The sequence below is a fragment of the Cydia fagiglandana genome, chromosome 5, assembly GCF_963556715.1.
Source record: "Cydia fagiglandana chromosome 5, ilCydFagi1.1, whole genome shotgun sequence".
In the NCBI taxonomy this organism is placed as follows: Eukaryota; Metazoa; Arthropoda; class Insecta; order Lepidoptera; family Tortricidae; genus Cydia; species Cydia fagiglandana.
The window spans coordinates 17,610,338-17,625,623 of NC_085936.1; the positions used below are offsets into that span (position 1 = coordinate 17,610,338).

The window sequence follows — 15,286 nt, forward strand, 5'->3', positions numbered from 1 at the left end:
TTATTGCAATCAGTAAAATTAACAAATAATCAGCTCGACGACCGGTCTGGCCTAGTGGGTAGTGACCCTGCCTGCGAAGCCGATGGTCCTGGGTTCGAATCCCAGTAAGGGCATTTATTTGTATGATGATACAGATATTTGTTCCTGAGTCATGGGTGTTTTCTATGTATTTAAGTATGTATTTGTATATTATATATATCGTTGTCTGAGTACCCACAACACAAGCCTTCTTGAGCTTACTGTGGGACTTAGTCAATCTGTGTAAGAATGTCCTAAAATATTTATTTATTATTTAATCACTTGAATGAGTTCAGATTTAGATTAGTAAGACCAACAACGCGTGTGTAATTGTGTATTGTTCTTACTTATAAGCACGGTTCAATTAGGTATACAGTCCGCATATTATTGAATTTCAAAGCTTGTGGTAAAGTTTGATTTGAAGTCAATTGCAGGTGCCATGGCACATTTTAATTTAATATTTGAACGTCAATCAGTATGTCATACATAGGTATGCAAAATTAGTTTGGCAATTCTAAAATTTATATACTTTATACCAACTAAGTGAGCTATCGAAACACTATACCAGTTTTGATGAGTTTTAGATTACCTAATTGACGAAGGTGTCACTCAGAGACCTACAATAATTTCACTTTGTATTTTACTCGCGTCGTGTATATCAAACGTCGGTAGTTAAAAGGTGTACAGCGTATCTACCGCTCTGGCTATACATTGAAACAGTATTCTTCATTAGTAATTGTGCTAACTCTTTTTGAATATGTAGGAGGTGTCAACATGAGAGGCGATCAGAAGTGGCCGCCCCAGTCGGTGCGCGAGGCAGTCGCTGCCGAGAATGAGGCGCGGCTCCAACTCGCCAAGGGTCCCGCCTGCAGACCTCGCAAGGTACACTCACTTAAAACATACCAGCACTAACTAGTCTAACTATAGGATAGCTGACGTTGCGCTGGACCGTGTTTGAACTTAGTTTCCAGTGCCACTTTCTAACTTTAACAAGAAAATTGCAACATATGAGCCGTATTGAGTCCGTCTAAGCTAACTTCTACACTGACTTATTAAAGTAAGGTAGTGTCATTATAAACATGATTTTTTATAGAAATCTGATATTAATGATGACTGCTAAACTTTTGTCATGCAGATTTAGCTTGGTCCGAATCTAGGTGTGGAGGGGCACAATTTTATCGTTAAATTGCTGATTTCCTGTATGCCAATTTGAGAATCGCAACTATTCATCTTACATGTTCTTGTTGTTGCCGGTCACATGTCAGTATTCCTAACTACCTACAAAAATATTAATTACAGCATAACCACATTTATAACCAAGTCCTTGTTCTAACTTTGTGACATTTAATGGTTTCGTCTAGACGTAAGTACCTATTACGCGAACCCTGAATCTCAATACTCATATGTCCATATTGCCTATTGGCGGGACACACACATAACTAAGTAGGTATATACAGGGTGTAATCGTTAAGTGTGGCCAGGTGATAATTGCGTAAATATAACAGATATCAGAAAACTTCCAATTGATATCGAAAGTGCGTTACCCAATGAGTAAAATTACATTTATAACTTTTTTTAAATAAAAGCAGAAATATCCCAAACATTAACTTCAAACCCTCCCATACATTTAGTACGTGACTACGACTCACCCCTCAAAGAACGTCGGTTTCGTTAGAGATAAAACTGCTTGAAATTCATTATTTGTGATCATAAACTGTAATAAAATATCGTTTATGAAATAATTACTATGACTACAAATAACGAATCTCAAGCAGTTTTATCTCTTACGAAACCGACGTTCTTTGAGGGGTGAGTCGTCGTACTAAATGTATGGGAGGGTTTGAAGTTAATGTTTAGGATATTTCTGCTTTTATTTAAAAATGTTATAAATGTAATTTTACTCATTGGGCAACGCACTTTCGATATCAATTTGAAGTTTTCTGATATCTGTTATATTTACGGAATTATCGCCTGGCCACACTTAACGATTACATCCTGTATAACATGCGCCATGTTTTGCCGGTTAATTAATCTGTGGCAATAATTATTACACGGCTAGCCTTGCTAATTGGACGTGGTTGATATTTCGTACTGATTATTTTCTATAACGTGTCACGTGTCCACTGCGTTGACTGTAAATTTGTTATGAAGGCAAAATGTACGGATTATTTAAAACTTGTTTTACTTACCTATATTAAATAATTAAAGCATACAATATTTTATATCATTACTAATTAACTGAATAACGATTGGTGAAGTAAGGATTGCAGGACGGTAGCAATCTAATATTGGACATTTCATTTCAATTTGATTAGAACACAATTAATAGTTACCTAAAGGTCAAGTTAAGATTAGTAAGATACTTAAAGGGCATTGTTGATTTAAAAGTTATGGACGTTATATTTTTACTAAAAAGTTGTAGTTATTTTCATTACTAAAAAAAGTTTAATTTCGTTATTTGCGGTAACTTGAAATTTTGTTAAGTCAGTTTTATTTATAATAATCTAGATCCAAGTTTAACGGCTCCTAAAAATAAATCTAATTGGTTTTGAGGCAGGACAACTTGCTGTACCTATTTATTCATTTACAATGTTAAAGGAACTTTACTAGTAGCTACCTACGATGGAAAAAATGACACGAGAAAATGTTTTACCTTTAAATTAAGGCACCCATATAACCATTCCAGTCGCAGAATCATCAAAGTGGTAACTAAATGTCAGATGTGTCGTAACAGAGTCCACACAATGTGTCTAGAATTGTTTCGAAACAAAGTGTCGTCGCCGTGTGTACACTTTTCCGTAACAAGGTGTCGACACATTTGTGTGCACTTTGCGTGCGGTTTGCGACTAAATCTGACAGCAAATTTGTGACAGCAAATGTCAATATAAAATACCTCTTGAAAACCAAGGTTTGTCAAACTACTATTAGTGTCTCGTGTGCTCGTAAGTAATTCTAGTAAGTCATCATGGGCGATGCAAATGATAATAATCGACCAAAACCATATAAACACCCAACACCCGTCAACCTTTTACAGAAAAGTTTTTAAAGAAATGCAATAAGCTACTTAGGTCAGCCAACGAATGCTCAAAAAAGTTGTAGAGGGAAATGCTCGGAACACAATTTTTGACTCTGTAACTTGGTTTGGACAAGTTAGGAGGTGAACATATCAAAAGTCCCCGGCCGTAGCCCTTGAGCGGGGGGAAGAGAGGGGGCTTTGAATGTCCCATTTTCCGGTTTTTCGATTATATCTCGGAAACTATGCATCTTAGCGACATGGCCACTTATACAAAATGAAAGTTAATTTAATTTGTTACAAGTTTATTCAGTCAACTTTTTCAATATGTTGAATAGTTTTTGAGATATCCGCTCTTGAAAGTTTATTTAGGGCTCTCAATTTTATCTTGATATATCTACATCAGTGAAGGTGCTAGGCCGTGTATGGTATCGTTTTCGTATAAATCTGGGTTGCTGAATCCATTTAAGGTATCACATTGAAACCATTCCACAAAATTAAAAAAATCTTTTTAGGGTTCCGTACCTCAAAAGCAAAAAACGGAATCTTTATAGGATCACTCGTGCGTCTGTATGTCTGTCTGTCTGAATACACAAAATAGTTCTTTACCTATAGATGACAGGAAAACCTATTAGAAATGTGCAGTCAAGCGCGAGTCGGACTTAATGTACGGAACCCTTAATACGCGAGTCCTACTCGCACTTGGTCGGTTTTTTTTAAACTCCTCTTGACGCTTAACCGCCGAACCGATTTCGTTGAAATTTGGTATAGAAATAGTTTGCGTCCCGGAACAGGACATAGGATAGATCTTATAACCAAAATCATATTTTGAAGGTGTGAAAAGTGGCGTGGAAATTTGTACGGGAAATCAATAACCGCTGAACCGATTTATATTAAATTTGGGATGGTCTACATCTTTGATTTAGTTAAAAATGATAAAAAAAACATGACTTCAAACCTAAACTTAAACAGTATTAACTTCAAGAAGTCAATTCTAAATTCCTCCCTACACCTCATTTCACACCTTTGAAGGATGATTTTTGAGATAACTTATTATGTCCTGTCTCGGGACTCAAAATATATGTGTACCAAATTTAAATTAAAACTGTTCAGCAGTTTAAGCGTGAAGAGGAGTTTAAAAGAAAGTAAGTTTATATGTTTTTACTTTGGAATGGTGTCAATGTGATACCATAACTAAATTTGGTACTGCGAATTTATACGAAAACGATACCAAACATGGCCTCGTAGCTTTACTGTTGTAGAAGTCAAAATAAAATTGAGAGCCCTAAATTCTTATTACTTGACCAAACTTGTGTAGAAGGAAAAGGAAAAATAAAAGTCTTCGGCAGGAATACAAGACACAAATATTTTTTTTTTTTTGCGTTACTATTTTAATCATCAAATATAAACATACCTTGATTATATTATTCTAGTGAGATCCTCACAGATAAACAAAAACATTTATTTAAAAAATTACAAGGTCGAAATGTCACGGAACTTGTGAGAGTAATACGTGAAAAATAAAAACTTTTATGACAAAAAAATCTGGACACAATTTAAGAAGCATCCTATTGCGTCGAGGAATCATCTGTATTTTTGCTTGTTTCATTACCTCCTCGCTTCTTTTTTTGTCCTTTGTATTCTGTAGCAATTTGTTAGATCTGAAAATAAAGATAACTTGCGTCGTCACGGATGTCGATTTATAGGTTTTAGGGAGTGCAGAATTCGAAAACGATGATCATTTTATAATCCAAGATGGCCGCTACGTATTTTGTCATAAAAGTCGTCATGAATATCGTTTTATAGGTTTTAGGAAGTGCCGATTTCGAAAATGATGACCAGTTTGGAATCCAAGATGTGTGCCGTGCACTTTGTCATAAAAGTCGTCATGGATATCGTTTTATAGGTTTTAGGGAGTGCAGAATTCGAAAATGATGACCATTTTGGATTCCAAGATGTCTGTCGTGCACTTTGTCATATAAGCCGTCATAGATGTTGATTTATAGGTGTTAGGAAGAGCAGATTTCGAAAATGATGACCATGACCAACAAAACGACATCCATGTCGACTTTTAACATACTGCATGGCCGCCATCTTGGATTCCAAAATAGTTATTATTTTCGAAATCTGCGCTCCCTAAAACCTATAAAACGACAGCCATGACGACTTTAATGACATACTGCATGGCCGCCATTTTGGATTTCAAAATGGTCATCATTTTCTAAATCGGGGCCCCCTAAAACCTATAAAACGACATCCATGACGACTTTTATGACATAGTGCATGGCCGCCATCTTGGAATCCAAATTGGTCATCGTTTTCGAAATCTGCGCCCCTTAAAACCTATAAAACGACACCCATGACGACTTTTATGACATAGTGCATGGCCACCATTTTGGAATCCAAAATGGTCATCATTTTCTAAATCTGCGCCCCCCAAAACCTATAAAACGACACTCATGACGACTTTTATTACATAGTGCATGGCCGCCATTTTGGATTTCAAAATGGTCATCATTTTCTAAATCGGGGCCCCCTAAAACCTATAAAACGACACCCATGACGACTTTTATGACATAGTGCATGGCCGCCATCTTGGAATCCAAAATGGTCATCATTTTTGAAATCTGCACCTCCTAAAACCTATAAAACGACACCTCTGACGACTTTTATGACATAGTGCATGGCCGCCATTTTGGATTTCAAAATGGTCATCATTTTCTAAATCGGGGCCCCCTAAAACCCATAAAACGACATCCATGACGACTTTTATGACATAGTGCATGGCCACCATTTTGGAATCCAAAATGGTCATCATTTTCTAAATCTGCGCCCCCCAAAACCTATAAAACGACACCCATGACGACTTTTATTACATAGTGCATGGCCGCCATTTTGGATTTCAAAATGGTCATCATTTTCTAAATCGGGGCCCCCTAAAACCTATAAAACGACACCTCTGACGACTTTTATGACATAGTGCATGGCCGCCATTTTGGATTTCAAAATGGTCATCATTTTCTAAATCGGGGCCCCCTAAAACCCATAAAACGACATCCATGACGACTTTTATGGCATAGTGCATGGCCACCATTTTGGAATCCAAAATGGTCATCATTTTCTAAATCTGCGCCCCCCAAAACCTATAAAACGACACCCATGGAGACTTTTATTACATAGTGCATGGCCGCCATTTTGGATTTCAAAATGGTCATCATTTTCTAAATCGGGGCCCCCTAAAACCTATAAAACGACACCCATGACGACTTTTATGACATAGTGCATGGCCGCCATCTTGGAATCCAAAATGGTCATCATTTTTGAAATCTGCGCCTCCTAAAACCTATAAAACGACACCTCTGACGACTTTTATGACATAGTGCATGGCCGCCATTTTGGATTTCAAAATGGTCATCATTTTCTAAATCGGGGCCCCCTAAAACCCATAAAACGACATCCATGACGACTTTTATGACATAGTGCATGGCCGCCATTTTGGAATCGAAAATGGTTATCGTTTTCGAAATCTGCGCCCCCCAAAACCTATAAAACGACACCCATCTCGACTTTTATGACAAAGTGTTTGGCATGCAAGACATTTCTATTATTTTTACGTACAAAAATGGCCCCCTGTCAACTTCCAACCGAGATTTAATCGATAATTTATTCGATTAATGTTCAGATTAATTCAATTTCAATCTATGTTAGGTCGACTAAACTAATCGTGATTAAAATTTGAGGATTAACTTTTTTTATTCCATTAATTAGTCAAATAAACAGTTAATCTATTAAGTCCCATCTCTGACCACGTCATTTTTACACTTTGAGAATATCTGAAAACAAATGAACACAAGGAGCCATTTTGCAAATCCAGTAACTTTGTTATTACTTTTGACAGCGCGTGTCATGTGTCTACACAGAGTCGACACAAAGTCGAAACATTTGCGACTACTTTGTGACTGCAATATTTCTCAGCCTTAAACCATATTTATACATCATAATTAACAAGTTTCGTAGTATGTAAAGCGTTATTTCTGTTATTTAAGTATAGTATACGCATCGAAGTACTAAAAATGCATCAAATAATATATTTATGAACACAAGCACTGAGAAGTAAACAATTTCATTTCCGGCTAAACTAAAACAATGTGGTGGCGCGTTGATTATATTACACTTAGTTTATCAAATCACTCGAGCAGTTTAATTCCCCATAATAATTTAAGTCCTATTGTAATATAAATGCAAACAATATATAATTACGTCTTGTAATCCGTTTTAGAGATGGCGTATTAATGTCACTTATTTTTATTTAACTATTTTTCCATCTGACAGTTTCCATTTGACAGGAACAAAATGAACGAATGAACGAATGATTTTGAATGTGTGCACACGGCGACCACACTTTATGTCACTTTGTGTCATGTGTCGACCCTTCCCCATTTCTGGTAACTGTGTCGACACGGCGACGACTCTGCGACTGGAATTGTGACCGAAACAGACGGTGTCGACACAAGATGTGTCTACACCGCGTCGTAACGGCGACTGGAAATGGTTGTATGGGCATCTTTAACAATGTTTGTATCTAGAGCGATACTTATAACGAAGTGAACTTTTTGATTATATACTTATCTACTGTACATGTACCGGTCACGGTGGATTAACGTGTTGCATGCTGTATATATGATATTTCCTACAATACATAATACCAATGACCTTAACATACTAATTTCAAAACTCTAAATAAATGCTGAAATAGAACAAACAATTTAACATGTACCTAGGGGCAATATAAAATGGTACGCATTATTTAACCCTTTTTCACTTACGCGCCATTAGAATTTCAACTTGACTGACTTACAAGAGTGACTTATCATCAAATGAATCGTCAAAGCTGGATTGATACGAATATATTTGGATTTTTTGGGAAATCCTTGGCGATTGGTGCGGCCTGGAAAAGGGTTAAAAAAAGTTCCAGTTTTTGATGCTGTCTTCTTCTTCTTCTTTCCCCTGGCCTTATCCCACGTTATGGGGGGTCGGTACAACATGTTTTTCTCTTCCATTCTCCTCTGTCTTTCGTGTCCTCAGCACTCACTCCTTTCTTACAAACAAAACAAATCAAATAATTATGCTGTACAAACTAAAATACTGTACATTTTCCTTTTAAAGTTACTAACACAGCTGTACAGATTGAACGCATTGTTTTCATTTTAGCTCCGGCAATATTCACTTGCCGAGCTTATCGCCAAGAACGAGGTGTAGGAGCTATACAAGCTTTATACCTTTCGTAAGTGTCGGCGCTTGCCGTGTGTCTGTCTCTCGATAACAGACGGTGTCAGCCTTAGATGATGTGCTCTATAACTATAGGCTGTGCGGAAAGAGAAGAGTCGTAGAATGTATTGGATCCCATACATTTCACGACTCTTCTCGTTCCGCACAGACTATAGTAGACGCAGTACCAAATGGCGACTGATGTATAATGCATTCCTTTCAATAGCGCTGGGCCTGAACAAGCATGGAAGTTATAGCAATGTGACAACAGTCGCCAATTGGTATTGCGGTTAATATAGGCCTGAAACAAACTGCCTTGCCTGTAGATTATTTGTTCATATTGATGTTTTTGATAAAAAAATATTGTAACGACAACATATATAGGTAGGTACAATTGCCCAAACTGTTAACATTGGTTACATCGGTGGATCTTATGCCTTTTTTTATTAATATGGTCCATCGATGTAGGTACCTACAGTTAGGAGTGTTGCTGTTTGTAGGTTCGTTAAAGTCAATATTCGAATAATTCTCTCAAATTATTGAGATATTAAAACATCGAACTGTACTCGTAGATATTTTCTACTGCGAAAAACTCTGTTTTCGAAGTCTTACCTATAACATGCAACGTAAGGCCCTGTACGTAACTATTATTTATAGAATAAATGTTGATACCTATATAATAGTTCCTACCATAGTGAATGCACTCGTTGGAGTGTCCAGTGTTCAGCAAGGTAGTTTCTTCCTCGCCTATCCATTTCGTCGTTTCAGATTGACACCGTCATTTTCTATTAACTAATTTCGGCACTTATGACTTATTGTTAGTTAGTTCGTATTCGTAGTGCGCGGACACACTTAGTTAGTTGCAAGGGAAATACCATAGTTCCAAGATCGAACTCAGTTTTTCATCTCTATCTCTTAGGGAAAAAGCGATAGAGAGCGAAGAGATTCGATCTTTAAACTTTTTTGGTTTATGCCCGGTTTCTATCACTCGACATCACGTAACGGATATAATCAGACATACTGTGACCGTCATTTCTATACTTTTAGCTTTGCGTCGTAGGACTTTTGGATCGGTGCATGACTCTTGATTTAGCTAATAATTATGCCTAAGGTAGTCTTAGGTCGTATTTAATTAGAAATACCTACTTACATTTTGTATAGTATTAAGATTGTAACTAGTCTACAAGTTAATAAATTGTGAGTCAAAAATTGACATCTTATATTTAATATTCCTTTTTAATTTAGTTAGACAATGAAATCAATTACAAGTAGATTTTAATCAAATTGAAAGGACAAAGACCTTGACTACCGTAGTTATTTTTAAGACCATTTATTCACATAAAAAGCCAATAAATTAAGCAGTAAATTCACCAACAAATATATCTATAACGGCTGCTTAAAAAACATCCGAACACGAGCTTTACATTTTTAGCAATATAGTCATATATTCAGATATTATACTTACGCCTTGTTTGCTCCGATACGATATTCCTACTCCTAATAAAATTCCGCAAAATATCTTAAAGCCTCAAGCTATTTTCGACTCTGTTACAGGTCAAAAGAGACTACACTAGCTTCTTTGCGCAGCACGCCCTTAACCAGAGCTACCCCGGTTACCGCGTGCCCCCGGGCACGCAGCACTACGAGGACCATTCGGGCCGATCTTCTTATTAGAATCATAGTTACTAACATATCTCATAAGGCAGAAGACTACGATAATAGTAATGTAATCTGTATTTCATCCGTGACAAGCGAAAGTGCGCCTTATTTCACAATATCATTACGATCATGACAACTTAGTAATACCACTGAAGTTTGTGTACTAAAAAACGGTAGGTACTTACCACTTAGTACCTTCTTACCTGAAATTGTTACCTAAGCCAAAACGTGTCTTAAACTTCATAGGGGCTGAGAGGCTAGGTAACAAACTAACAGAGACCCATATACCTAACAAATCATTGATTCTCAAAGAAGATCACGACAAGAAGTAGCGTAAGTACTTGTATTGACTTTACGTATAAAGTCTTGACGCATGTACGCAATTGGATTACATTGTAATCTGAATTAAATTGTAATCATGTATCATTAATTAGCATATAAGTTTAAATTTATTAACCACATTGACCTACGTATTAATATTTAAACGATGATTTCGATGTAATGTGCGGCTTATTTGAAAATACGAAAGTAAAACAAATCTTTTAAAATGCTTATTAATACCAAATGTACATAATTCTTGTTTTTTTTTTATTACAAAGTAGTACCTATTAAAATTATTGAATTGAAACCGTGCTTCGCCAATTAACATAGCAATCGGATTATTATAAGAATCGTTTGGCTGGCTAAGCTAAAATGTATACTACCTAGTCATTGAATGAGATTACAAAATATTTTGTATATAATTTGTTGAAATTACCTTACTGAATTATTTATTTGGTATTTCATGATGTATATTTTTAAGAAATAAAATATTTCGAACATCTATTCTTATTTTCCTGTACTTTAATGTAAGGTACCACCTACAATAGCTTTACGAAGCAAATAATGTGCTGTGAACTCCACAGAGAAATGCACCGTTGCGTTTGGAGAGCTACATTATTAGCGATGCATCGAAGTATTCGAAGTTATTCAATATCTTTTCGTCGCTATTACAGTCGCCATCAGATGTATCGGAGCGGCCAAGGTGCTCACAAATATCTGAACACGCCTCTATTGTCAGGGCGTTAGAGTGTGTGTTCAGATATTGTGAACACCTTTACCGCTCCGATATATCTGAGGGCGACTGTACAACTACCATTACAATTGCTTACTTATATAATATAATTATCTAACATATAGTTATACTGGAGTCAGTTACGGATCGCTGCCATATATGACCCAAAATTTTTTTATTAAGCTATGAGCTTCATCACATATGATCTCTGAGTAATTCTAAGCATTTCTAGCCTCGGAGGCGATAAGAAGCGTGCGTCTAGTCGAGGAGGGCGGGGTACAAAGATGGTCGCCACCCGTCATCATTCAAAAAAATCTGTTCTGGTCTTGGTGGCTACTAGGGCAAGTTTGGTATCATTTTCGTATAAACCGAAGACGTGGAATTCATTGCTGATATTTGTTTTTTTTCAGTTTCATAGTAATTTTGCAAGAAAAACGTAAAAAGATTAAAATTTGGGATGGAGGTTTTTGCTTTGAGAGCTAATAATAACTTTTGTATAGTGGTCAAAAGTATCATACAAAAAATACTATAATAAAGCGCAATTCATGCAGCTTCTAAACATATACAGGTTGAGTAATATCCTACTGCAAAAAGATGGTGAAAAAATTATTAAATGACCGCAGCGCGGGTAGTTGGACTTTCGTTTATCTTGCGGACCGTCGTTTATCTTACAAAATGATCGGGTACGAGTATCTACGTAGGTATGCTTACTTTGCTAGATTTTATGATGACGAATAAAATACTTTCATCCAGACATAATTCATCATAATAATTCATAATAATTTTATGCACTTTAATTTTAATGCACTTGCAACGATTTGAGTGGGGCCTAGTGTTATTTGACCGGTGTTTTCTGTAAGGTGGAGGTAAGTACGTACTTCCCCAGTTGGGCTCTGCTCGGATAGACTGGAATGACACCGCTGTGCTGTGCCTTACCACACAAAGCGAGATGACATTCACAGTGCCCATACCTCTCTTTTGAACGTAGTTTAAGGATATACCCGGGTCCAAAATTGGGTCCGAGAAATAACTATTATAAATGAAATTATTCTAATAAAATAGCGCTCTTATTTTTGCTGATAATATTAAAACACTATTTATGAGAGAAATTGTACTACTTAGGAAGAGGCAAAATATTTATTTTCACGATAATTTTCATGCTATAACTCACTTTAAGTAATTTTATAGGTACTTACTTGTTGTTTTTAATAAGTAACTTCAACCTGCACATAACATTCATTTGGATTTGATTTGGTTTGATTTTGTTTGATATTTTACATTTAATATTTGCTTCAGGTTGGTGTGGTGAAAATTCTGTGTTTCACTCGGCGGCAAATTTTGTTTAACCCTCGTTCTTTGAATTCTTACAACGCTCAAGATTCCATTTTTCGAACCACTCACTACGCTCGTGGTTCAATTTTGAAATCTTTCGCTTGATCGGGTATCAATATTAGCACGAGCGGTTAAACAACAACTTTGCCCCCTTGTAAAACAAATAACTATTATGCTGAGAGCTTACATTTAGAAATCATAACAGCTATGTATATTTGTCATACTAATATAGGTTGCAAGTATGACTTGGTGACAAACCATAGAAGCCCCGCGAGGCGGGGCTTCGTTGGTTTGTCACCAAGTCATACTTGCAACCTATATTAGTATGACAAATATACATAGCTGTTATGATACCTATAACAGAATATTTATTATAGTATTTTTTATATGATATTTTTGGCCACTATACAAAAGTTATTAGCTCTCAAAGCAAAAACCTCCATCCTAAATTTTCATCTTTTTACGTTTTTCTTGTAAAATTACTACGAAGCTGAAAAAAACAAATATCAGCAATGAATTCTACGTCTCCGGTTTATACGAAAATGATACCAAACTTGCCCTAGTAGCCACCAGGACCAGAACAGATTTTTTTGAATGATGACGGGTGGCGGCCATCTTTGTACCCCCCCTCCCCTTATTGCCTCCCAGGCTTGAAATGCTTAAAATTACTCAAAGATCATATGCTTCGAGCAACACCGGCTTCCGACACGTCGGAAGGGAGGGGCCCAAGCGATATCTCACCGTACAAATCTTTCTGCCATTTTTCGCGGGGGGAAGGTGCACACAGTGGCACTTCTCACACACTTACATACAAAATCCAATCAGAGGCCCTACCGCGAACCACGTTCGACGTGTTGCCACTTGGCACTTGTAAATTCATACGTAAGTGTGACAGGGAGGCAACACGTCGAACGTGGTTCGCGGTAGGCCCTCTGTAATGACGACACAAATACATACAAAATGACACACGTCAAAGACAAATCTTGCAAACCTCGATCTCTTTTTGTGTACGGACGAGTGACTAGTGTCACAACACGCACACTAACACATTTCCGTTGAAGTATGTCATTGTATTCTGAGAGATGAGAAGTCGGATTTGTCGCTCGACCGATCCGCAATTTGTACTGAGCGAGCAAAATCGATAAATCCAACAATTACTTGAGACTAAAATATAATAATTGTATTTAAATGTAATTAAACGTATGATATGTAAAAAAAAATATTACATGTGAAATGTAACACTTTCTTTTTGTAAATTTGACGTCCCCGAACTCTTTTTATAACAAAAAACCGAGCAAACAGGCATTTTTGTGCAGCAGTGTTCATGCGCGCGTCTGGACTCAGTCTAGTGAAAAATCCAAGTGCAACTAGTTTTATTACCCGCGCTAGATTAGATTGACGCGCTAATCTTGTACCTCGGCAGAGGGGAAATAGTGCGAATGCCGCCTCCCTTCCGTGTTGCTCGAAGATCATATGTGATGAAGCTCATAGCTTAATAAAAATTTTTTGGGTCAACTTCATAACTGACTCCGCTATTACCTACAACAAAGGTACAAATGATTAGAGTTCGTAATCTTGATGCCGTTGGATAGTTTCTTCGAGTGGATCGTATCTACGTTACGCTTGACATAACAGGTTCTTTCTGAATGTACAAATATGATATTGATACGATCGAATAGTTATGGTTTCATTTTTTGTATGGATCAACGAGCAGAGGTCGACATCGTGAATAAGGGTCAAATGTACTTTAATTACGGCTACAGTGAGTGCGATCGGTTTCGAAAGTCGGTGGACACTAGAGTCGGTCCAAGAAAAGTCTGCAGCGGATTTGATAGCCCACGCAGTGTAAACAAATGTTATTTATACGTCAGATAAAAGAAATATAGAAGTTTGACGTTTAAAATAACACGTGCACTGCGTGGTCTATCAAATCCGCTGCAGACTTTTCTTGATCTGACTCTAGCATCTTGCCGTTATAGTTGCCGTTGCTAGATTCTTTATTGTAATTTGAAATCCGCAAAATTGTATCGTTAGTGAATAAAGACCCCATATAAGGAATTGTCGCACTTGAAAAAAAACTTCAGTCTTTGTATGAAAATATTATATTATAATTATATTACATAGTGTACAAACCACGCCGCTTCAGCTAAGCTGAGGTGCTAATAAATGCTTTAAAACGATCGCGAAAATAGCTGAACAATCTGAATATTCTGAAATATGTACAACATTAACTGTGTACAAAAATACAATAATGGGAGCAACAATAACAATGGCGCTTCGATTCCATCAAATATTTCTACAAAACTCATATTATTTTTTGTTAACAAACGAAAACAAGCCCGAAGCGATCACATAAGTGTTCTGTGAACAAAGTTTTGTACGGAACACTAAAAAGAGGTAAAGGGAGTCATAGATTCAGGGAGTTGAATTTTATTAATACAAAATTTTTAAAATAAAACTTCAAGGACAGTGGTACAGCATCTAAGGAATAGAAGGAATTCAACTCCCACCGGCGAGTCAAACTTTTAGACAGTAAATTTTCCCACGTGAAAATGAAAGCCATATTAGCTCCGGCTTACCTACAAATATTTTTGACTCTAGGACTACGCGCAAATCTGGTGCCGATTTACATATTAATTTTCCGCACCCTGCATTTTGTCTTGCGATTTTAGCGCTAAGTGTGCCTCACGAGCTAAACAGCTGAACAAAATACTATGATAAGAAATAGTTAGAAATTGATTGCCCGAAGCGCCAGCAAACAAAACTGCCACCAATGTGGTATACCCATAATATCACAGCGGTACCGAGTGCCCACTACCTGCGCATTTGTTAAGGCTACGTCTATTTGGCTGGATCAACTTTTACTTGCCACGTTATCACGGTGACATCTCTTGGATCAATTAAAAATAACATGGTATTAGAGAATTTTAATTCACACATTA

At 36.8% G+C, this 15,286-nt stretch overlaps 1 protein-coding gene across 5 annotated transcripts in view; it reads left to right on the plus strand.

The window, feature by feature from the left end:
• Positions 1 to 10,781, plus strand: part of LOC134664589 (DNA translocase FtsK) — a 60,443-nt gene extending 49,662 nt beyond the window's left edge. For 4 of the 5 annotated variants that reach the window (XM_063521311.1, XM_063521315.1, XM_063521314.1 and 1 more), the window contains 2 exons: positions 782 to 900; positions 9,854 to 10,781. In XM_063521311.1, coding sequence (XP_063377381.1) covers positions 782 to 900; positions 9,854 to 9,973 — 239 coding nt within the window. In that variant the 3' untranslated portion in view covers positions 9,974 to 10,781. Of the gene's footprint in view, positions 1 to 781; positions 901 to 8,242; positions 8,316 to 9,853 lie in introns of all 5 variants that reach the window. The other variant, XM_063521312.1, reaches the window with a different exon arrangement.
• Positions 10,782 to 15,286: the final 4,505 nt, after the last annotated feature.